At 31.7% G+C, this 25813-nt stretch overlaps 1 protein-coding gene across 3 annotated transcripts in view; it reads right to left on the reverse strand.

Annotated features, from left to right (window-relative positions):
* The window catches only part of LOC149415901 (L-dopachrome tautomerase yellow-f2-like), a 30742-nt gene extending 12584 nt beyond the window's left edge, over nucleotides 1-18158 (reverse strand). Inside the window, exons 1-6 of one of the 3 annotated variants that reach the window (XM_089641506.1) lie at nucleotides 18047-18121; nucleotides 16469-16513; nucleotides 12926-13079; nucleotides 8250-8342; nucleotides 4257-4385; nucleotides 2825-3034 (exon numbers count right to left, since the gene is read on the reverse strand). In XM_089641506.1, the coding sequence (XP_089497632.1) occupies nucleotides 2825-3034; nucleotides 4257-4385; nucleotides 8250-8342; nucleotides 12926-13061 (568 nt within the window). In that variant the 5' untranslated portion in view covers nucleotides 13062-13079; nucleotides 16469-16513; nucleotides 18047-18121. Of the gene's footprint in view, nucleotides 1-2824; nucleotides 3035-4256; nucleotides 4386-8249; nucleotides 8343-12925; nucleotides 13080-16468; nucleotides 16514-18046 lie in introns of all 3 variants that reach the window. The other 2 variants (XM_089641507.1, XM_089641504.1) reach the window with 2 other exon arrangements.
* Nucleotides 18159-25813: the final 7655 nt, after the last annotated feature.

Below are 25813 nucleotides of genomic sequence, written 5' to 3' on the forward strand. Positions count from 1 at the left end.
AGGAGTTTATGATGGAGTTAGCTCAGTGGTCAGCAAGGAGGGATCCCCGGCAAGGAAGAGGTCCTGGGATCAATTCCTAAATGCGATTTTTTTTAATTAATGTTTATTGTTCTTTAATGGTTTATCCTGTAAAGGTAAAGAAGGAAATTCTCCATATGAAATATGGACAAATAGTAGTTTTGATGTTCATCAACTGAAGGCATTTGGTTCACCAGTGTATGCACAAAAGAGAATAGAAGGAAATGGGATAAGAAAAGTGAGAAGGGTTTGATGGCAGGTTATGCTGAAAACGTCAAAGGCTATAGAATTTACTTCCCTAAGAAAAACAGCGTAGATAAGTGAATATGAACCATGTGATGATGAACTATCAGACCTAGATGAAACATTGTTACCTCAAAATGAAAGAAGCAAGCGGGTGAGGAAACCGACAACATTCTATCAATGTCAAAATGTTGTAAGTGAAGCAAATGAGCCAGTGACATACAAAGAAGCTATGGAAAGAAGCGATGCAAATAGGTGGAAAGAGGCAATAAGTAGAGAATTGCAAACTTTAGAAGAGAATAATACTTGGGATTTTTGTAATGCACCAGTACATGAAAAAGTAGTAAGTAGCAAGTGGGTTTTTAAGCTTAAAGGAAATGGTAATGTAAAGCAGAGAGTTGATTGTAAAACATTTAAATAAGTGTGGTGTTATGGGCAAAACTGTATAACATAATCAATGTTAAAATAGGAATTATTATTAGTTTGCAACTGTATTTACATTGAGAAGGGGTGTTAGAATATGGCAATATAAATGCAATTATCTTAGGTTGGTTTTAAGGTATCTGTAAACATTGTTTTGTTGGCAATACTGTTTAACCTTGTCCTATTGTCTATTACTATGAAGAGACCTGTCAATGTGTACATTTGTAAGAAGAAGAATAAAGTTATTACTGCATAAAACTGAACCCTTTTATTGAAATAATCACACTACAATAAGTCAGTTTGTCAAGAAGATGTACAGATTCAATTACAATGTAAATATGTATACATTATATTTTTTATTATTGGCACACATAATCTAAAATAACACTAAATCTATTGATTGATAGTGATGATTAGTATAAAGTATTTCTACTTATGAATCTGAATCTATTTGGGAATTTACAATTTTTATGTTACTTGGCAATTCGGTTATGTCAGACCTGGTTGTGTTACACAGAGTCATTAACAACTTAATTGACAGTCCTGCCATCGTTTCCACTATTAAATTAAATGTACCGACTAGGAATACAAGTCTAAATGTAACATTCTTCTGCAATCATACACTACCAAGTATCAGACACACTCACTGACTAATATGATGCATGATCTGGGCAACAAGTTTGGGGGTTCTATTGATATATTCATTGACTCCATTTATAGAATGAAGCGTAATCTATACCAGCACTTTGTTGAATCCTACAAATTAGAGTAGCGTAGGTAATGTAGTTTTAGTGATTTGTCTTATATGTAGTATTGTTCTAGTATCTATATTATTTTATGTTACTGTTACATGTTTTAATAATATTATTTTTAATTCTTTAGCTTTAATTTTTTTTGTATAATTTTCGATAGCTTACTAGAAATGTTCTGTTTTAAAATGCATGCCCGGCTGGGCGTAAAATCTAATATAAAAAAATGTTGAATAAGGTTTCATATTCGTATTTATTGTTATATTTTGGAACAAGCATGCCTTCATTCTTTGCGAACCTAGTGTTTGTGTTCATGTTTCTATTTCTTTTTATACTCAGATTCAGATACATGCTGAATCTTTTTCTATATTTTCTGCATCACGTCTTTATTTGAGAGTCACATCGTATCAATGATTAAATATTACAATTCGAGGTTATACTCATTAGTTATTCTAAAGGGTTTTCCAATAAGAGTTGTTATTTTGAATAGCCCGTTATTTCGGTAGATGTTACTTTTGAAGTTGTCATTTTTTGACATTTGACAAGTAGAAACTACGCCATCAATAAAAATGGAACGATACACGCTTCAACAACGCATTGAAATTATTAAAATTCACTTGAGTGAATCAAATGCAAATCATCTTGAGTGATGAGGCCCATTTCCACCTCGGTGGCTTCGTAAACAAGCAAAATTGTCGCATCTGGGGCTCGGAAAACCCAAGAATTATTGTTGAAAAGCCTCTATATCCTCAAAGTGTGACTGTTTGGTGCGGTTTATGGTCCGGCGGAGTCATTGGACCTTACTTTTTCGAAAATGAGGCTGGAGCAACAGTTACGGTGAATGGATTGCGCTATCGAGAGATGATTAATGATTTTTTATGGCCGGAATTGGATGGTATTGATCTGGACAACGTTTACTTTCAACAAGACGGCGCTACGTGCCACACAAGCAACGGAACCATTGATCTTTTACGGGAAAAGTTTCCGGACCGTGTTATCTCTCGAAGAGGTGATCACAATTGGCCACCGATATCTTGTGATTGAACACCTTGCGACTTCTTCCTTTGGGGCCACGTAAAAGAGAAGGTCTACGCCAACAGCCCAGCGTCAATTCAAGACCTCAAAGATGGAATTCGTGAGGCTATCGAGGACATAAGGCAGCCACTTTGCGATTTGGTTATGGAAAATTTCATGAAAAGGATATGGTCCTGTAGGCGTGGTCGTGGTGGCCATTTGACTGATGTAATTTTTTACTACGGCATACCTTTTTCTTTATAATGAAATAAAAATTCGATCATTTATATTAAAAAATGGCATTTTTCTTTGAATATCAAAATAACACCTCTTATTGGAAAACCCTGTACTTACTATAAAAATTAAAAAGAACTTACCGGGAATTTCCAAAATCCCGATGTCCACGAACCAAAGCCGATCGCAGACGTCAACAGTGGTCCGGTAAACGTTAACAAGTGGTGTGTATTCTCCGGTAGTGGCTGCCACAAGGGTGTTGGTCTGCAGGTCCGGATAAGGACGAAGACCGGGAGACTTGTTCCCGTTTTCACCCGTTGGTATTTCCACGTAGTTAAGTGTGGCGGGGATACCTGCAGACCAAATCAATTAAGAGGAAGCTACAAGCAAAAAATGTGTATATTCTTGGTATACCTTATATTGTAGGTAATAGGCATGAACATCGCTTGACAAACGGAGTCTAGAAAGGTTCAATTTCAAACACAAAACAACTGGCTTTAAAGCAAAAAAGTTAATCAAGTGAAACTGTCACAGATAATCTTAGCTATAATACTGTATTTTTTAAAAGTTGTTTCCTTTACGCGTTCATACATGTCAATTGAAAAAATATTTATTTTATAAGCTTAAATTTATATTTTTTTATTGAGTAATTTATGATTTTATTTGTATTCTACTCAAGTAAAACGATAGGAAAACGTTCAATTTATATAAAGCATATTTATTGGTATTCATAATGTACACCAATTCGTTATAAAGATTAATCAAAATAGTGATTTAGCATTAAGTTTCGCCTTAAGTACCATTATTTCATATAACTGTGTTCCAAAATCAATCAATTTTTGATGTAGCATTATAGCTTTTAAAGTATTTTATGTATCTAAAATGTTTTCTATAATTGAACGTAAAAAGCTCCTTGCAAAACGTTCAACTGTTCGCAACCGGGTGGAGCCAGTGAGACTATGTCATCCCCTATCTTATTGTCCCTAGCGGAAGCGGGACAGCAATCATTGCTAGGAAGTTTTAGCGTGTCATATTTATACCATTTCTAGTTCGATCGGGTGCAAGTGAAATAATCACGGTTATTAACAAATTTATTTGTGTCAGTTTTATTCCTTGAAATTTTTATTTTTATTTTTATCTCATTTATTCATTGGACTAAAAATATAAATAAATATGTGTTCCGTTAACCTAATGATTTAAAAATATATATTAACTAGATGACGTGTACCGGCGTTGCTGGGAGTTATCCTTAAGAGATAGACAAATACCATTATGTACGTTTTTGTAGGACTTTTTAAAATATACAATTCCGTAGTACATTATTTTGATGTATCTTATAAGGTTTAGACAGCATTAGCAATGTAAGAGTTCGAAAATATTTTTTTTACAACTTGATTACAAAACATCGACTTTTCTCGTCTTTCTATAAATATATTACGCATGTATTGTACATGTAAACCTTCCGGAAGAAATTCTCTAAATAAATATGAAAATTTTATCAAAATAAATGGCGTAGTTTAGAAGAAATAAGCGCACAAACAGACGGAGATTTCATAAGAAAATAATTATAATTACCGTTTCTTCTCCTTGGTACGGTGATAAAGAGTTTGTTTTTCCAGCGATCTATGCCCATCGGTACGTTGTTATAGGGGATGAAGAAATTGTTCGTCTGACCTCCCGCTGCAGGCTCATTGTTTCCTTCTGCTGGTGTCCAAGAAATAAACACGATACTAAGCAAACATATTGTTAAATCAAACTGTTATAAAACGAAACCCACTTGTAATCACTAGCATATGTGCCAAGTAGCTACAAAACTAATCTATGAGTTAATAGTTAAAAACAAGATGTTGATTATTATTGTCATCTTGCGAACTTCTGCAATTCATAAACTTACGAATACCTGCAATAAAAACACTACAAAATACACTATTCCACTGCAACACACATAAGCGCAATTACATTGCGAACTCCCCAATACATCGGTTTCACACTATTGGGAAACCAATACTTAGGTGATTTCGATATATTTAATATTAATTTTGTGAATCCCGTAAAAGATTTATTCCAACACTCTTCCTAAATAGAAGTTGTATTTTTGTAAACTAGTCACATCGCTGTATTTTTTAATTTATGTTCTTGTTATTTTTATATTTGTTTCTTGCATATATTTCCGATTTTATGTCCGGGTTAAATCTTCCCCATAGGAAAAACTAAACCCTTCCACACAATTTTCCACAAATGATCATATAATCAATCAACATTATGCAAGTGCATTATATAAGCAAATTAAATACATAACAATCAGAGATGTGCTTTATTTCAAATAAATCCATTTCAAATGGAAATGCAAAATGCAAAATATGTATTTTCCATTTTGCATTTTAAATGCTTTTCTAAAAACCATTTTGCATTTCGCATTTTAAATGCTTTTCTCAATGCATTTTCCATTTTAAATGCTTTTTTTGCAACATTCTTCCTACTATCTCCACTCATCTTTTTTTCATAAGCCCCAAATATCAGTTGGTCCTCAACCTCGCTATGAGAGATAATTTACATTTGTCAAGTTGCTCCCTGGTAGGAGCCCTGGCAATTGAGTGATACCATTACAAAAAATACTGATTCAAATACTGAACATGGGGCCATGATATTAAATATTAGATAGAAGTTTCTATGTTTTTACGTTGGCAACATTAGTCCCGCACAATTTTTTTGTGGTTTCATAGGTGTAGCCGTGGTGTTTTTGGATTAACCATCATGTAATATGTTTGTTCTACATTGATGTCCATTATTAAATGACAAAATTGTTTAAAAATTCTATAATTATTTTAATTGTTTGACCTGAGAAACCATTTTGCATTTTGAAAATAGGTAGGTATTTTGCATTTTGTATTTGAAATGCTTTTCTAAAAACCATTTTGCATTTTGCATTTTCAAATGGAAAAGTTTTGACCCATTTCCATTTTGCATTTCAAATGGTTTTGGGTACCCATTTTGCACATCTCTGATAACAATGCAAGAAAAACACGTCAACTCACCAGAGATCAAATGGGAAAATAATTCACCGACTCCAGATATTTTCATATCAGAGGGTTCGGCTCGGTAGAACTTCTAACAGGGCCTATAAATCCTATTGATCCCTCAACATAAATATTTAAAAAATCTTTCGTTATCCTACATGTATTCAAAATGACTGATTTTTGCATTTTAATATATAAATCTTTTGATAGATCTAATACGCCTAAATTTTGAATGAGAGAGCTAGGTATAATGCCAGTAGCCGAAATAACAAATGGTAATATTTTTACTGTCTGAGAATGCTAAATTCTTTTTATCTTATTTCCTAAATCTGTGTATTTTCTCATTTTTTCATCAGATTTTTGAATATTACAGGAATTTGTAATTTTATAATTATCATTTCTTTCTCATGTTTCAAAATTGTCTGTCATCAAAATTGTACCACCTACATGTAAAAGCCCTATGGGCGTTAAATAAATAAATAAAATTAGTTTTTTTTTAATTAATCACTTTGTCTTCTCAATCAATTTACTTCAATATTTGACACAGATAAGTACTTTGCTTGAGAAATCCTAATATACCTACTGTATCTGGTCATTACGTAACTTACACCCTGCACCCTGTTACACAATAATCCTTATCTTTTAATATAATTACAGTACTAACGACTTCTCTTTTTTGCTCTTAGTCTTGGTTAGCTTTTAGACGGTACATACGTACCTATCATTATTTGTACACCTGTTTTAAGTGTGTGTTATAAATAAATCTATACTTTCTGTATAATGTCATTTTGGCGACTTATTTATTTGACACAACTAAACCTGTATACAATGGTCGGTATTCTGCAAATAGAATACTTATTTATTTTTTATTTTTCGGAATAACTTTATTGAGTAAAACCTCAAATTGTAATATTTAATTATTGAAGACAATATTAGCGATTTCTAAATGAAAATTTGAAACAGAAAAATCAGAAAAGGATACGGTCACATCTAGGACACGAACCCAGGACCCTTCTCTTTCCGGGACACAGCTCTATCCTTTTCTGATTTTTCTGTTTCAAATTTTCGTTTAGAAATCGCTAATATTGTCTTCAATAATTCAATTTAAATAAGTTCTCTCAATTATCCCGCAGCCAAGTGGGGGAGTAGGCAGTACCCAAAATTACTATACTCCTTATATTAGCTTAAATACTAGACATATCATTTTAGTATTTTACGTATTTCTGCGCAAATACATAAGTTACCATTAATAATTGACTGAATAGTTGGGATTTCTATAGTTTAAAAGACCATAGATAGAAAATCATGGGGTGGTCGGAAGACCCACTTGGTTACAAACGTTTTGTTTGGCATCTTGGCCTGTCAAGAGTTAAGAGGAAGCCACAAGCCAAAAATGTGTATATTCTTGGTATAACTTATATTCGATTTCAAGCACAAAACTGGTTTTTATTTATTTTGTAAATAATTTTATAAGAAAGCAAAAAAGTTAATCAAGTGAAACTGTCACAGATAATTTTAGCTATAATACTGTATTTTTAAAAAGTTGTTTCCTTTACGCGTTCATAAATTAATATTGAAAAAAAAATTAGTACTTTATATTTAAATTTTTTATTGAATAATTTATTTTTAATTTGTATTGTACTCAAGCGAAACGATAGGAAAACCTTCAAATTATATAAAGCATATTTTTAATATTCAAAATGTACACCAATTCGTTATAAAGATTAATCAAAATAGTGATTTAGCATTAAGCTTCGCCTTAAGAGGAAGCTACAAGCCAAAAATGTGTATATTCTTGGTATACCTTATATCGTAGGTAATAGGCATTAATATCGCTTCACAAACGGAGTCTAGAAACGTTCGATTTCAAGCACAAAACTAGTTTTTGTTTATTTTGTAAATAATTTTATAGGAAAGCCAAAAAGTTAATTAAGTGAAACTGTCACAAATAATCTTAACTATAATACGAAATTTTTAAAAAGTTGTTTCCTTTATGCGTACATTTATTTATTTTATTTATTTATTTATTTATATATAATTTGTACATTTATTTATAACAATTACAGGTAATAAAGCCTAAGACGTTATAATTGTACTATTATAACACACATACATTTCTATTGATAAAATATTTTTTTTGTATTAAAAATGTAAACAAATTCGGTATAAAGATTAATCAAAATAGTGATTTGGCATTAAGCTTCGCCTTAACTCTTGACAGGCCAAATGTCAAACAAAACGTCTGTAACTAAATGGGTCTTCCGACGACCCCATGCATTTTTCTGTTGTATGGGCTTTTAAACTATAGAAATTTCAATTATTAATGGCAATTTATGTATTTGCGCAGGAATACGTAAAATACTAAAATGATATGTCAAGTATTTAAGCTAATTTAAGGAGAATTGTAATTTTGGATACTACCTACTCCCCCACTTGGCTGCGGGATAGTTAAAAAGAATTTTCGACCGAGTAGTTCTAATTAGAATGTTGAAGGTTCAGTAAATCAGGTCTGTCTATAATTCCATTAATAATTTATAATAATAGTTGATACCTGGAGCAGGCGTGTTGTCAGGGGCAGATTCGTCAGGAAAATTCAATGAGTCGACTTCATCGCTAGGCTGGCTGAAGTAACGATTGGACGTGCCTGAAACATAATACATATTAAATACAGTTAAATCTGTTTTTTAATAGCACGCTTAACGCCAAATCACTATTTTGATTAATCTTTATAACGAATTTGTGTACATTATGAATACAAAAAAATTTGCTTTAGATAAATTGAAGGTTTTCCTATCGCTTCGCTTGAGTAGAATACAAATAAATATATAAATTACTCAATAAAAAATATAAATGCTAACTACTAAAAAAAAAAATATTTTTTCAATAGAAATGTATGAACGCATAAAAAAAACAGCTTAAAAAAAATACAGTATTATAGCTAAGATTATTTGTGACAGATTCACTTAATTAATTTTTTTGCTTTCTTATAAAATTATTTATAAAATAAATAAAAACCAGTTTTTTGCTTGGAATCGAACGTTTTTAGATTCCGTTTGTCAAGCGATTTTAATGCCTATTACCGACGATTTAAGGTATACCAAGAATTTGCACATTTTTGGCTTGTAGATTCCTCTTAACACAGACAACAGAGCTGGTAATATGAGGCATAAGTATTGCATTTATATCTCAATAAGACAATTTTACAAGAACACATGAATTAATCTACGGGGAAATGATCGAGCTGTTAACCCTTGGAACGCCTAACTACTGTGAACTGATACCTACGTCGTGTACCGAAGCTAATTTTTACTGATTTCGAGTTATCAAACCAGAATCCCTGCCGGTGCTGTCAACTGAGTGGATTAATAAATTCTCTAATTAATAAATACATTAAACAATGAGTTCATATTTAAGGTATTCCTCGGCAATACATTTATATATCGGATGGGATAATTACAATGTATAAAATGTGTACAGAACCGCTGAATAAGGAGAATTGTGGCCCTGTAGTAAGCATTCAAAGTGACATATGTAAATACGAATGTCAGAGGGAGCAAGTTAATATTAAAAAAACCACAATAATTAAGACTCCCGTGTCTTAATTATGAATGTAAGTGAGTCTAAAGTAATGGTGTTTGAAAGAGAGAGTACGAAAACAGTGTGCAATATAGTTGTTGCTGAGGAATACTTGGAGCAGGTGGATGAGTTTGTGTATTTAGGAAGTATGTTCTAGAGAGATGGGAAGGCTGACAGAGATATTGAAACAAGGGGAAATGCAGGTAACTCCATTCATGAAGGACTGAGCGCAGTTGGCGCTAACGAAACATTGTCCAAAGAAGCGAAGCTAGCAGTCCACAATGGAGTGCTGGTACCTACCCTGATGTATGGAAGTGAGGCATGGAACTGGCAAAGAAAGGATGAAAGTAGAATGAATGCTGTTGAAATGAGATCCCTGAGGCGTATGTGTGGTAAAACCATGTATGATCGTGTGAGGAATGTGGAGATCCGCAAAGTGTGCAAGGCTGATGTAAGCCTAATGAGTAAGATCAAGAAAGGGACGCTTAGATGGTTTGGGCATGTAGAGCGAATTATCGAAGAAAGGAGTGTAAGGAGAATATGCGATGCAAATGTGAATGGTAGCAGAAGTCGGAGACGCCCGAGGAAGACATGGCACGACCAAGTGAATCAGATACTCGAGTCGGGCCATGTCAAGAGTCAGAATAATATAAGAGTATGTATGAGACGACGTATGAATGTGAACGAGGCAAGGACCGAGTTGTTTGGCGGTCCGTCCTCCCTGCATACCCCTGCGGGGAAACGGCGTGATGGTTAGTTAGTAAGACAGTAATTAAGCGAAAATGGTGAAAATATCGTTTGAAATAAAGCAAAAATCTCTCGACAAATGTTGCATACAATGTGATTTTTTTTATTCCTATAACATATTAAATAACAAAACAAAACGTGTTTTTAATAATTTTCGGAGTTTACTTTGCGATTTTTTTCTATGGAGGGAATTTCATATAATTAACGTTTCGGCATAACAATTTTTATTTATTTTTATTTTTTATTTTTTTTAAAGAAAGACAAACATTCCAGGGTTACGAATAACCTGACAATATTTGAAAATCTCCTACTACCACCACAGAAAGCGTAAAATGTTGCTTGTGTTGTGATGGAGGACTTAGCCAGCCGAGGAATTGAACACACTACGCCTGGGTGAGACCCAAGCGCGATGTCAACTTGGCCACCGACCGGTCTATATAGATATTATCTTCAAAAATAACATATATTTTTTTTAAACTTAAAAACTTAAGGAGTTAACTTGTTTTAAATCGGTATGAGGGAGCTAAAGCCAAAAATGTACCTTATATTGTAGGGAATAGGCATTAAAATCACTTGACAAACGGAGTCTAGAAAAGTTCGATTTCAAGCAAAAAACTGGTTTTTATTTATTTTCTAAATAATTTTATTAGAAAGCAAAAAAGTTAATCAAGTGAAACTGTCACAGATAATCTTAGCTATAAAACTGTATTTTTTAAAGTTGTTTCCTTTATACCTTCATTTCTATTGAAAAAAATTTTTTTTTAGTAGTTTACATTTATATTTTTTATTGAGAAATCTATTTTTTTATTTGTTTTCTACTCACGCGAAGCGATAGAAAAACCTTCAATTTATCTAAAGCATATTTTTTGGTATTCATAATGTACACCAATTCGTTATAAAGTTGAATCAAAATTGTGATTTGGCATTAAGCATCGCCTTAAAACGGATTTGTGACATGCATAGACATATGAATATTAGTAGACCTGCCCTAAGTGATTAAAAGCGTATTATTCCCACTCCCCATACCGGTTCCATTGGAGCCGGCTGTGCTCGCGTATGGCCTCAAGTGAAATTTGAAAACGTGACGTCATCATTATTGTGCGAACTATGGTCGAGGCATCATCGGTTCATTTTACGAAATAACACGGCAAAATGTTGACTTGTACTATGAAAACTTGTAAAAATAGATTTGAAAAAGAGAATAAACCCAATTGTCGTATTACATTCCATATATAAGCATTATTTTACTTTATTTTAAGCATATTCACATCGTATAATATAGATCAGTTTTAGAAACATATACTATCACATCGAGAAACGTCTGGACGCGAAACACAAAGCTGGTTGGTTGCTGGGAAGTAAATTATGAACATTTATAAAAGTGTCTTAACTAAATACTTAAACGAAATATTCGACTCTGAAAATGCAACCGAATTTTTTTGCCGAATTTGGACTTCGCAAATTAGTTCATAACGTGGCGAGTAATTTGCGCTCCCATGTAAAAATGTCTATTCATTCAAAGCAGATTTTACTTTTAAGAAGTCAATGGTGATATTATAATGCGAGATGCCTATTTACTGTCAGATTGATTTATTGACGAATCACAGTCAGCCTCACTCCCTTCGTTCTTCAACAGTTGATTTTACCCCTCGCCATTATCTTCTCGTCTATTAATTCCTATGTCTGTGGTGACATGGCAAATCGGCGGCAAGTACATTGTGAAAGATACAGACTAGGACCTTTGTTCTATTCTGAAATAAGAAAACCTTTTGGAAGTTTTATTTTAAAGTTAAATAAGTGTTTTACAAAAAAAAAAAACACTGAAAAAAAATACAACAAACTACACAAACTAGACGAAATGGTAATTTTATAACTCTTTTAAATAGTGAAGTAAAGTTGAGGTAGCTCTGTACGAAACGCAAGAACTTTTGTCTCAGTATTTATTTTGTTGCCAATCAATCATAAGACGTATTTTTGTAAACCAAAAACATTTTTTTACGAAGCAAAATCATAAGAAAATAAAGTGTGTTTTGAAAGTTTCTGTCGGCCACAGTGGTGTTCCATGGGTACAATTTTTTGTGGCCGATAGGCTTTCAAGCACTCAAAGAGTTAATAATGTTCAATTAAAAATACTAATATGTAATTAAGTAAAGATTATCATGGAGAATGACGCAAGTAAAACAAATTGAACGAATCCAAATGAAGAAAATGCATCGAATGAATTTTTATGACTATTTTTTACATTGGTTTCACACAATTAATAAATCTAATGAAACAAAACGAATAAAGCGAATGAAGCAAATGCAGCTACTGAAGTGAATGAAGCGAATGATAAATGATGCGAATGAAACAAACTGAATTAATCGAATGGAACGAATGAAGTAAATGAAGCTGATTAAACAAAACGAATGAAGCGAATGAAGCAAAGGCATGGAATTAAGTAAAAGAAGCGAATGAAACAATGATGCGAATGAAACAAAGTGAATGAACGAATGAAGTGAATGAAAAAAACTGAACGAATCAAATGAAGCAAATGCAGCTCCTGAAGTGAATGAAGCCAATAAAGAAATGAAACAAACTGAATGAATCGAATAGAGCTAATGAACAGAATAAAGCTAATTAAACAAACCGACTGACGCGAATGAAGTAAATGCATGGAATTAAGTAAATGAAGCGAATGAAACAAAGTGAATGAATCGAATAAAGCAAATGAAACAAATGAAGCGAATGAAACAAATGGAGCGAATTAAGCGAATGCATCGAATGAAATAAATTAAGAAAATCCAAATAACACAGCAAATAAAGCCAATGAAGCCAACGTAACAAACTGATGAAGAGAATATCCCTAATGAAGCAAATGAATCGGATGAAACAAACTGACTTGAGCGAATGAAATCTATATACCTATATCGCCGAGGTCGTAGGTCAGCTGTTTCCATGCGAGCACTTCCTCCAGCTTGCCAACTCCAATATCCCTGGCTGCAGAAAGTGAGGAAATCACCACCGCCAGGACAGCCAACACCAAGAGGAACTTCATCATTAGCAAACCACCTTATCTCTGCAAACACATATTTTTTTTTAATATATATATACGCCTAAAAAGGCTTTTACATAGAAGTGATACATGATGCAGTGTACATAGGAGAATAATATGTATTATACAGGAGATATTGACAGTAAATAGATGTAATCCATTGTAAAGAAGGTACAAAATACACACTTGTAAAATTGTGATTACAAGTATAATGAGAAAATATTAAAAAATATGAAGCAATATTAGTAAAACGTAAGAGTAACATAAAGTAAAAAAGAAATTACAACAACACTACATATAAGACAAATCATTAAAACTAATTTACCAACGCTACTCTAATTTGTAGGATTCGACAAAGTGTTGGTATACATTTTGCTTAATTCTATAAATGGAGTCAATAAATAAATCAATAGTACCCCCATACTTGTTGCCCAGATCATGCATCCTATTGGCCAGTGAGTGTGTCTGATAGTTGGTCGAGTATGTATTACAGAAGAATGTTATATTTTGTCTTATATTCCTAGTCGGCACATGTAGTTTAATAGTGGCAAGGATGGCAGGACTATCAATTAAGTTGTTAATGACTCTGTGTAACACAACCAGGTCTGAAATAATAATTCTCCTGTCAGACAGTGTTATTAGATGCAATTGATTCATCAAACTGACATAATTAATGAAATCAATAGGAATTCCGAGCATAAAATTTACGTACTTAAGAAATTTGTGCTGAACTCTTTCTTGTATTATTGGAGTGAACTTTATATAAAGGGGACCAAATAGGTGAATTATACTCCAATTGACTTCTGACTAATGAAATATAGAGGGTTCTCATACAATCTATGTACTTAAAATTAGTTAAAGTTCTGCAAAGGAAGCCAAGCATCTTTAAAGCCTTATTAGTTATATAGTTGATGTGTTCAATGAATGACAAGTTTTCAACGAATATTACACCCAAGTCACGAATATGTGATACTGGTATTTATTTAATGTATATTCATGTAAGATATTATAACGAGTTTTGGAAAATCGTATTACTTGACATTTCTTAATGTTAAAAAAAAAGCATTTTGTTCACACCATTGATGAAGTTGTTCTAAATTACTCTCACTTTTAACTGTATCATACTTCGAATAAGAACCACTAACATTGTCTTCATTTTTTCACCGCACATTTTTATTGGCAACTATCTTTATGTATGATCGCAAGATTCAACCCGAACTAAATGCAATCCAAAAGATAGTTGCCAATAAAAATGTGCGGTGAAAAAATGAAGACAATGTTAGTGGTTCTTATTCGAAGTATGATACAGTTAAAAGTGACCGAGGGGAATAGGGTCCCATTAGCTCAGTTGGTAGAGCACTGTCCCGGAAAGACAAGGGTCCTGGGTTCGAGTCCCAGATGTGACCATTTCCTTTTCTGATTTTTCTGTTTCAGATTTTCGTTTAGAAATCACTTATATTGTCTTCAATATTTAAATAAGAAAAATATTGGGCAAATACTATTATCGAATCATCACTATATATATATATATATATCATATGGTGAACATACATAGTTTTAATCAGGGCTATCATTATTCACACAATCAGTTACAATTTTGAAAATGGCACTGAAATTCAAAGCAATTCTGAATTAATTTTTGTAGAAATCTATTTGGAGTTATTTCCGTCGTGAATAATGGAAGCAGAGGTCAAGGAATCAATTAGTTTTATCAAAGACCATTTGAGGTTATCTCAATTAAATAATGTTAATATTCTGATCATGTCAAATTTTAGCAAAAATCTTACAATTTAATAATATCACTTTTTTATTGAGGTTGTGAATCTTAAGGAGTTATGTTTTGAGGTTTCGAATTCTATGATAAACATCTGATTTTCTCTACTTTCTATAAATATAATATGCATGTATTATATATGTAAACATTCCGGAAGAAATTTCCTAAATGATAGTGAACACTCTATCAAAATCCGTTGCGTGGTTTAGAATAACTAAGCGCACAAACAGACAGACGCGGTTTTTAACTTTTCAATTCTAAATTGTGGTCTTTCACCAGGGTGATACTGCAAGTATTTGTTTATTTATTAATTAACGTTTAATTTTACATAGGTATAAATATTAAGAAATATACATTATTTATTGTACATAACTGGATTGCTTTTATATTTGTTTAGAGACAAATTGAAGATTTCCACTGACTTTGTATAATTGTTTCCCTCCATTAGTATTCTGGGCAAAGAGGAATATATATGGTAGTTAGTCCCAGAATTTCTGCACTAAAATAAATCCTGACTTCTAGTATTACGTTGTGGAATCCGAAAACTTATCAATTCTAGCAATACCGGACTAACAACTAAATCATTTAGAATTTTATATAGAAATACCAAGTCAGAGAAAATTCTTCTGTCTGACAATTTGAGCATATTCATATAATTTAAGGCGATGCACTACGTCGTGTAATATTTTAAATTGAGCCGCTATCAATAACAACCCTTACGTAGATGGCGATAAGGTTTAAATTCCCGCTTAACACCATCCGCCTGTTTTGATTTATGCAAGAAAAAATCATGGCCAAAAAGTGCCTTTTAATTTATTTTGTGGATGTTCAGGCATAAATATTTAAATTTTTTTCTATCATTTTATAAATAACTTAATTTGCCACATTATACAATAAAATCATAACCGAAAATGGGTTCGTAAGTAGGAGATTTTGAAATTTAAAGCAGTTTTCATAGGTCTTTACGTTATTGTTTTCTGGGCTTATAAAAAGACTTATCTAAAAAATACTCGATTATTTCAAAGGCCAAGATGTATTCTACTCGCAGTATTTAATTAAAGCATCTAAAACATTTATAGGCGACCAAATTTTCAAAACAAAAACACATGATTTTGCATTAATACGTATGGCATCGCCTTAACAAATAATTGCTGGAATACCCATTTTAAAATTTTTAAAACGTAAGAATTTGTTTTGTATTCTTTCAACAGCCTGTACACGTATATTATAATGTGGGTTCCAGACAGGAGAATTGTACTCAAGTTGACTTCTTTCATAGGCAAAATATAACAATTTTATACACTTTATATTGTTAAAATTTCTGGTTAGCCTAGTTATAAATCCCAACAGTTTTATGCCCTAATTAGAGATTTCTGTTGTGTGGTTAGCAAATGAAAGATTTGATTGAAAAGTGATGCCTTAGTTTTCCTTGATTCATGTTCAAACAATAATTCTCTTTTTTGGGAATGATTGAAATTAACACACTTCCCGGCATCCGATCGAGCTGAAACTCATCAGATATATTAGTTGTCAATGACACTGCATTCTATCAACTTTTGGTGGCAATAACGCACACACTGACGGACATATACACATTTTTCTGAAATTTCTTATTATACGAAATGAATGTAGGTCCTACCTGATCGGAGTTTGGCGAGGTTGACAGATTTTTCGACTCCAGTTCCTGGGTAGAAAGGTTCAATCCCCAGTCATACCAAAATAACAACGTTTTAAAACATATTAAAATTGATAATATTTTTCTTTTTAAGAGAAGGATAGTTTTTGAAAGAAGGATAGTCTCATAAGAGTGATTATTTTTGTCTGTTTTAAATTAAAATTCTTACATCTTAGAAAAACTTACATAAATATTTTTTACGATCATAATAAAGAAGGCATAAAATAACTTAAATAATAAATAATTTGTAAATCGTGAAGTGATTGTTTCAATTTATTATTTAATTCAAATTCTTATTGGCCCCGAATTTAAAACGAATTTATTTAATTCACTGAATTTATGCCACGAATCCCTGGTCCCAGATAACAAACTAACTATCTAACCATCACGCCGTTTCCCCGCAGGGGTAGGCAGAGAGGATGGACAGCCAAGTATTAGCACACACTCCTAGACTCATTCACATTCATACATCGTCTCATACATACTCTTCTATTATTCTGACTCTTGACATGGTCCGACTCCAGTATCTGATTCACTTGGTCGTGCCATGTCTTCCTCGGCGTGCCCGAATCTGCTACCATTCTATAACTATGCAACAGAAATAAATAAATTTGTTGTGTGACGTCAGATTAGGTAATGTTAGGTTAGGAGAAGAAAGATTATATTTCATACCCTTAAGGCGAAGTTTAATGCTAAATCACTATTTTAATCAATCTTCACAACGAATTGGTGTACATTATGAATACCAAAAAATATGCATTAGATAAATTGAAGGTTTTCCTATCGCTTCGCTGGAGTAGAATACAAATAAAATAATAAATTATTCAATAAAAAATATAAATGTAAACTACTAAAACAATATTTTTTCAATAGAAATGTATGAACGCGTAAAGGAAACAACTTTTAACAATTACAACATTATAGCTAAGATTATCTGTGACAGTTTCACTCGATTAAATGTTTTGCTTTCTTATAAAATTATTTACAAAATAAATAAAAAACAGTTTTGTGCTTGAAATCGAACGTTTCTAGACTCCTTTTGTCAAGCGATTTTAATGCCTATTACCTACGATATAAGGTATACTAAGAATATACACATTTATAGCTTGTAGCTTCCTCAAATTAAATATACCATTCCTGAGAGAAAGTCCAATTATATCCAATTTATCTCCTAAATCCTGTATCTAAATTTCGCTAATAAACAATTAGTTAATGTTAATTAAGTGTTAATCTCAAGTGACCTATCAGATAAGTATTGTACTGTATATTATCTCCATATATAGTTAGTAATAACATAGATCATTGTAAAGATACATTATATATTTGTTCAGCGCCCTTGAGGTGATTTTAAATTTTTGATAAATCATCCTAATATTATTATTAATATTGGTGAGGTTAGGTTCGATTAGAGTTTGATAATGCCTTCAAAATGCCGCAAAACAACTCGGTCTTGGCTAGAAAATTACAACAAAAGCAAGCAAAAATACACGCCTATCTCATCATTATATACTAAAATAAAATTACAAGTAATCAAGTAGGTACCTTTTTAAATATAAGTTGAGAAGATTAGTGTATTAAAGTTATATAGACTTCCGCACAACAAGATGAACAAACAGAGACTGAGTTTGCTTTGCAAAATCCTGTTAAAAAAAAAGCAAAAAATTGATCAGTAGATATTAATTCTTGTTTATCTTTTAAAAGACGCTAAACCTGTTTGGTGTCAACACCTTTATTAGTAAAATACAGTCCATTTTATTTGTTTTGTTAACTTCACAGAAGAAACGAACAAACCTAACCGAACCAAAGGTAATCACAAATAAAAAAACTATTTTTGTATTTATAAACAAGCAATTGCACAGCGTGCATTAAAATAATTACAGTAGGAGAAATGAAAAAAAAAATTGTTTGGTTATTTTTAACATGGGACTGTCTATATATTTCTTCAAAAAATACATAAAAAAGTTAAAAAAAAAAAATTATTTAATTGAGGTGACGATGTTTTTAGTTCAAGAACATCTTCTCACATAGGTACAATACAAGCTTCATATGAAAGCATACTTGTAACACGTTCAGGCGTAAGACAAATCAAAAATATTGAATAATAATAATTTATTTATTTAATACGCATCGGTCAGCATTTCAGCAAATGCTGACCGAGCCTATCTTACTGGTCCATTCTGGGGCCCCGTTGCAGTCCCATCTTTACCCAAGCAACCTTACCTTACACGCGGTAAGGCAAGGCAAGGCACACCTTACACGCGGGGCACGGGCCCAGGGCTCCCGGCCAAAGGGGGCCCTTGAAGTCATGCCTTAATAAAAAAAGTTAATGAAACATAAACAGTAGTTTGGTCTCCATCTTACAAAATTCACATTAACCCTTGGGACCTTCTAAGACCCAAACAGTCCCAAATGCCGTGCGCGCATTATACTCTCCTAAGACCATATTTGTCCCAGAACGACCGCACATTATTAAAATGCATATATCTCTCTTCCTCTCATCTAAAAATTAATTATTTCTTTTATGTCAGAAAGAGAACGAAATAGTGCTTGTTATTGTCTTTGAAAAAATGGAAGCTTGTAGAAGGTTCGATCCGTGCAAATCAACAACGTCTCAAGGGTTAACAACATTGAGCGAATACAAAAAAAAAAATTCTACGTTTTATAAATTTTAAATTAAATATCCCCGTCGAAGACTTAAAATACAATTTCTTATTAAATACTCTAAAAATACCTACATTAGAAGATAGACGTAAAATAAACGATTTAACGTTCTTATTCAAAATACTTAACTCTAAATTCGACTGTTGTGAACTCCTGCAACTTATAAACATACATACACCCACAGTAACAACACGACAAAATACAATATTCCACAGCAGCACACATAAGCGTAACTACATTGCCCACTCTCCGATACAACGACTTCACACCATGGGAAATCATTACTTGGGTGATGTTGACATATTCAATACCAACTTGGCAAGTTTTGTGGATCATTTAAAACATTTATTTCAACAATACTCCTAAACACATCATGTAAACCAACAAATAGCTGTAATTTTCTGTTTTTGTTTCTTGTGTTTGTATGACTTGTTGCATAGCTTTTATCAAATGTAATGTTATTCTTATTTTTTATGTTTCAAAATATCTGTCAAATTAAAATTATACTACCAACCATGTAAAAGCCCTCTGGGCGTTAAATAAATAAATAAAATAATATTAAGATGTTTTCTTGTAAGTTTGTGGCTTTCAAAATGTGCTTCCAAAACTACGTGTGCCTACTGGTATTTTTGTATAAAATTACGGACGCGTTATATTTTTTCTTAAGTGATTTTTTTTGCATTTCTTCCATAAGATGATTTGAAAGGGAGATATATAAATACGAATGTTAGAGGGAGCGCGCTAATATTAAAAAAAACTATAATAATTAAGCGAGAATGTTGAAAATATTTAATAAAACACGACTCGTTTGAAATACAGCGAAAATATCTCTACAAATGCTTTAGTTGCATTTAAAGAAACACTGTGAATTTTTTATGTAATTTTATTTATACGTTCAAATGAATCAGATATTCGAGTTGGGCCATGTCATAGTCAGAATAATAGAGATTGAAGTGTGTTCCAAGACCGAGTTCTTTGGCGGTCCGTATTCTCTGCATACCCCTGCGGGGAAACGGTGTGATAATTAGTTAGTTATTCTGTCTTATATGTTTTATCTATTCTACTTTTAGGTGCTAATGTCTTCAGGGTTGACCAAGCTTCCCACATAGTTTTTCAAAATCTATTGTGGCAGTGATCTTCCAGTTGTTTTTGAGTTCAAGTGTGTAAAATTTCATCGGTCTCGGAAACTCGGAATAAAACTCTAGATTTGTATACAAATAAAATCCATTTAACAAGTTTCCCTTCAACTCTTTAAGTTTTTTGTTTAAAAAAAATAAATCTTATTTTTGAAGATAATATCTGTACATTTATTATGCCGAAACGTTAATTAGATAAAATTCCATAGATAGAAAAAAATCGCAAAGTAAGATCGGAAAATTATGAAAAAAAAGTTTTGTTCTGTTATTTTTAATGATAAACTGATGTTTATAAGAAAAGGTTTTTATACAAAGCACAGAGGATAACACATTATTATAAGCATTAATTACTCGCCTGAAATATCCATACAAAAGGAATGTAGATATAATTTATCTCGACGCCATCTAGTGAGAAATTTAGCACTAACAAAGCCTTTCCTACAAAAATAAATTTGCTTGTTTACAGGTGAAAAAAATATAATAAGCAGTAATTGTCGATTGAAGTGGTTGTACATATTGAATTATTTGGCGGGTTGGGAATAAGTCGACGTAGCTCAGTGGTCCAGTGCACCTGATCGGACTTCACAAGGTGCGGGTTCAATTCCCGTCGGCGGCATTTATTTTTACTCGGGAGATATTTCAGGCGAGTAATCAATGATTATAATAATTTGTCAAAACATATGTTTTTGCATTATTTCATAGTACCTTAGATTTATTTGTGTACAAATAAATTAGGTATAAAAAAATCATTGTTTGCGTTTACGGTATTCAAGGTGTTAATCTGTCAATATCACAACAAGTTTTAAATTCTTCAGAAAAACAGACAAAAGGAAGTATGGATAATATTATTTTTCTTAACTCCTGACCTCGTGTAAAGGAACGGCCAAACAGGCAATCGGTTACCTTGGGATTGGAGAACAAACTCCTGACAAATTTATTTTTTATGCGTGTCTGACTATAACTGCCAGGAGTAAACAGTACTAAGGCATCCCCAATCGCTGTATATTGCAAGGCTGACAGTATTGACAGATTATTGTATTATTGACAGATTATTGTATTATTGACAGATTATTGTATTATTGACAGATTATTGTATTATTGACAGCTTATTGTATTATTGACAGATTATTGTATTATTGACAGATTATTGTATTATTGACAGATTATTGACAGCTTATTGTATTATTGACAGATTATTGTATTATTGACAGGTTATTGTATAATTGACAGATTATTGTATTATTCACAGATTATTGTATATTGACAGATTATTTTATTATTGACAGATTATTGTATTATTGACAGATTATTGTATATTGACAGATTATTGTATTGTTGACAGATTATTGTATTATTGACAGATTATTGAATTATTGACAGATTATTGTATTATTGACAGATTATAGTTTTATTGACAGATTATTGCATTATTGACAGATTATTGTATTATTGACAGATTATTGTATTATTGACAGATTATTGTATTATTGACAGATTATTGTATTATTCACAGATTATTGTATTATTGACAGATTATTGTATTATTAACAGATTATTGTATTATTGACAGATTATTGTATTATTGACAGATTATTGTATTGTTTGTATTATTGTATTCCTGGCTTTCTACATTTTTTTCACACTGAGGATGGGTTTTTTCGGAGAATTTTAAACAAGTTCTGCGAAAGATTTTTACAAGTTCTGTTTGTATTTCAGTTCTGTCAAGCAACTAGTGATGATATAATAACAGAACTTGAACTTAGGACTTTCACAGTAGCCGAAAACCAACGTCGAAATTTGATGTTTTAATCAAATTCTCCGAAACAACCCTTCCTTATTCTACACACTTGTTTCCAAATGTTTTGGTTGACCAAACACAGGACTTGACAAATCTCATCTTCTGTTTGGCATTTTTTAGTAAATACGTGCGGCATCAAAAATCGATACACGGGAGTGATTAGAGTTTCATGTGCTTATTTGCAACTGTTTATTATAACGAAAATAATTATAATCAAAAATTACTTCATCAAAGGATCAGAGAATTAGTTTTTTTGTAAATTAAGGTTGACCGCTCCTCCTAAAGATGTCTGTGATTTTCCTCATTCATTCAATTCAGTCTGGCCAGGTGTTTTTCAAACTAACGGTGTTCAGGTCGGGTCACCAGCTGCGTGGCGGGCCGGATCAGGAGAGGCTGGTTTGGGGAGACTGGCAGACGTCCCTCAATCCTGGACACACTGATCCAAGATCCTCATGCCTTTTTCTTTCCCACAATTTCCTTTCTTTTTAAATATTCCAGAGAATTTCAAAATGTGACACAGGCCTTGAGATAAAATTTAATTCCACACGACTTCCTTTGTAGGGTTAATGAAAAATAATACATTTACGACTCAGGGATCTCATTTCTACAGCATTCAGTTTGCTTTCAATCTCTGTCTGTCAGTTCTATACCTCACTGCCATACAACAGGGTTGGCATCAGCTCTCCATTGTGGACTGCTAGCCTGGCTAAGATTGACAACTGTTTGCTAGCCACTATCGCTTTTAGTCCTTCGTGAATACATAGCGTGACCTGTTCTCACCTCACCCTCCAATATCCTTACAAACCTGTCTGTCTCTCGTCAAAATGTTGCTTCAAGTATTCGGTCAAAACAGATTTCCATTATCAAAATACTTGACCAGAGCTAGAGGAGGGTAACAGTAGCAATAAAACAATATACTTTTTTGGAAAAATTACTTTTATTGTAATTTTTTTATTTTCTAATTTATTTATTATACGCCCATACGAGCTTTTACAAACATGTAATAATATAAATAAAATAATTCAGCGAAACAGTAAACAGTAGGAAAATATATATTTAAAATTATATAGAACCCATGCAGAAGAATGGTATTATGCTAAATTTAATTGTTATTATTACTGAGGTATGTTATTATAGCCTTCTTGCAACTATATTCCGTGCAGCGGAACAAATCTACAATTTCTGCGAAAGTATTGCCAACTGCATGCAATCTAGGTACAAGCGAATATTTAAATGACTCATTCCTGATATATTATTGATATCATATGATACTGAAAATTTTATCAAAATCCGTTGCATAGTTTAGAAGAACTAAGCGCACAAGCAAACAAACTTTGTTTTATACTATTTAGAGATATATATGATAGTTATTTAACGTAATTTTCATATTATAGATACAGTTAGAAGATAAAAAATATTAAATAGAGAGATTTTTGTTTTATAGCACAAAATGAATCAAATATTCAAAGGAAGGAAAGCAAAACAATTAAATGGTTTTTAGATGCGTTGTCAAAACCAAGATCTCTCTCTCTTTCTAATCTCTTTAAATAAAGTCAAACATATAATCAATACACAGTAAGAAAGAATAGAGACGAAAATATTCAAGTATTTATCCCATCAATAAGTACAAGTTATACGAAATCATAGACAAATGTACAATCAAATAAAACAGTACTTATGACTAATACTATCTCAAACATAAGTCACAAAGTATTACATTGAAAAGCATGTTCATTGCAGAATGATTTAAAGATAATTACACTAAATAAAGAAAACATACCCTCAACAATGAGTTATTTTGCAAAACTTGTTTTAAAAATAATGTATTTCATAATAATTAGTAGCCTATATTAATATGCATGTAAATCGAAGAGTATCATTTACAGTTATTATATAACAAGCAGTTCCCTGACACGCGTTGCTATGGCTCAGTCTATCTGTGTAGATAGAGAAACAATAGCGCGTTTTACTTTCACCTCCAGGTGCTGTTTTTAAAAAAAAATGTTTTTACCTGTCACAGGTGACAAATAACATGTTTTTACATGTCACAGGTGACAAATAACATGTTTTTACATGTCACAGGTGACATCTATACAATATATATATATAAAAAACACACGAGCATTTGAACGCAACTTTGTGTCAAAATTTCAAAGCAATCGATGAAGAACTCTCGGAGATTTAAAATTTTTAACAAACAACTTCTAATCCTGGTGCATAGTATTTGGAGTTAATACAACATTGTAACCGAAATTATAACAGTAAGAAACAAAATAACTAAGGGCAGTTAAATAGGAACAAATTTGTAATAGAAATAATTATTTATATATTGATTAACGCCAACTTTCAGGGGCTTTAACATTTGAATAGTAATTATTTTTAATTTTAACTGCGAAACAGTTTGTCAGCACATCAATTTAACAATATTAATTATAGCACACATATACAAGCCACAATATAGAAAATAGGTACAGAAAAAAATAATTTTAAATACTATAATTACAAAGACATAAAATACGTAGACAGAATGATAGAACACACTCAAATACTTAAGAAAATATAAAAATATATTTTTTCTATCTATTTCTCATTTTTCATGTATTGGTATATTATTGATTATACGCATTGGCATATTATTGAATATATTCGTTAATATATTATTGAATATATTCGTTGGTATATTATTGAATATATGCATTAGTATATTATTGAATATATGCATTATAATAATACTGAATATATGCATTGGTATATTGTTGAATATATGCATTGGTAATATTGAATTTATTCGTTGGTATATTGTTGAATATATGAATTGGTAATATTGAATATATTCGTTGGTATATTCTTAAATATATGCATTGGCATATTATTGAATATATTCGTTGGTATATTATTGAATATATGCATTAGTATATTATTTAATATATTCATTGGTATAATACTGAATATATGCATTGGTATATTGTTGAATATATGCATTAGTATATTATTGAATATGTGCATTGGTGTATTAGAATATGTAGTTAGAATACATAACTGAACTGCCTCAGTAATAACATTGTGTATTTGTCTCTTGGTAAACTGAATATCTCCACTGACTCGGTATAATCATTTCCCTCCTTTAGCATTCTGGGCAGAGAGGAATACATATGGTAGTTAGTCCCAGAATTTCTGCACTGAAATAAATCACGACTTCTAGTAATACATAGAGGAATCTAAAAGCTTATCAATTCAAATGATTCTGGGCTACCAAATGTAACATTTAGAAAAGTCAGTGAAAAATTCTCTCTGTGACATTTTTAGCATATTCATTTCATTAAAAATTTAACAAAATTGCTGGAATTTATTTTGTATTCTTTCAATAGCTTGTACAAGAATATTGTAATGTGGGTTCTAGATATGAGAATTGTACTAAAGTTTACTTCTAACAAAGGCAGTATGTAACATTTTAATATTGTTAAAATTTCTAGTTGACTTAGTTATAAATCCCAACATTCATGAGCCATTGTTAGAGATTTCCGTTATGTGGTTAGCAAATAAAATATTTGATTGAAAAGTGATGCCTAAGTCTTCAATAAGTATTAATGTATAAATACCATTCTAATCAATGTTGGAAATGAAGATCGCTTGATTTAAAATGAATCTTTATTATATATATCAAAAAAAAGTAACTTGATGTTTTTTTAAAAAGTAAACATACCATGGAAAATA

Source organism: Hesperophylax consimilis, chromosome 17, assembly GCF_061612785.1.
Source record: "Hesperophylax consimilis isolate HC1 chromosome 17, BYU_Hcon_1.0, whole genome shotgun sequence".
In the NCBI taxonomy this organism is placed as follows: domain Eukaryota; kingdom Metazoa; phylum Arthropoda; class Insecta; order Trichoptera; family Limnephilidae; genus Hesperophylax; species Hesperophylax consimilis.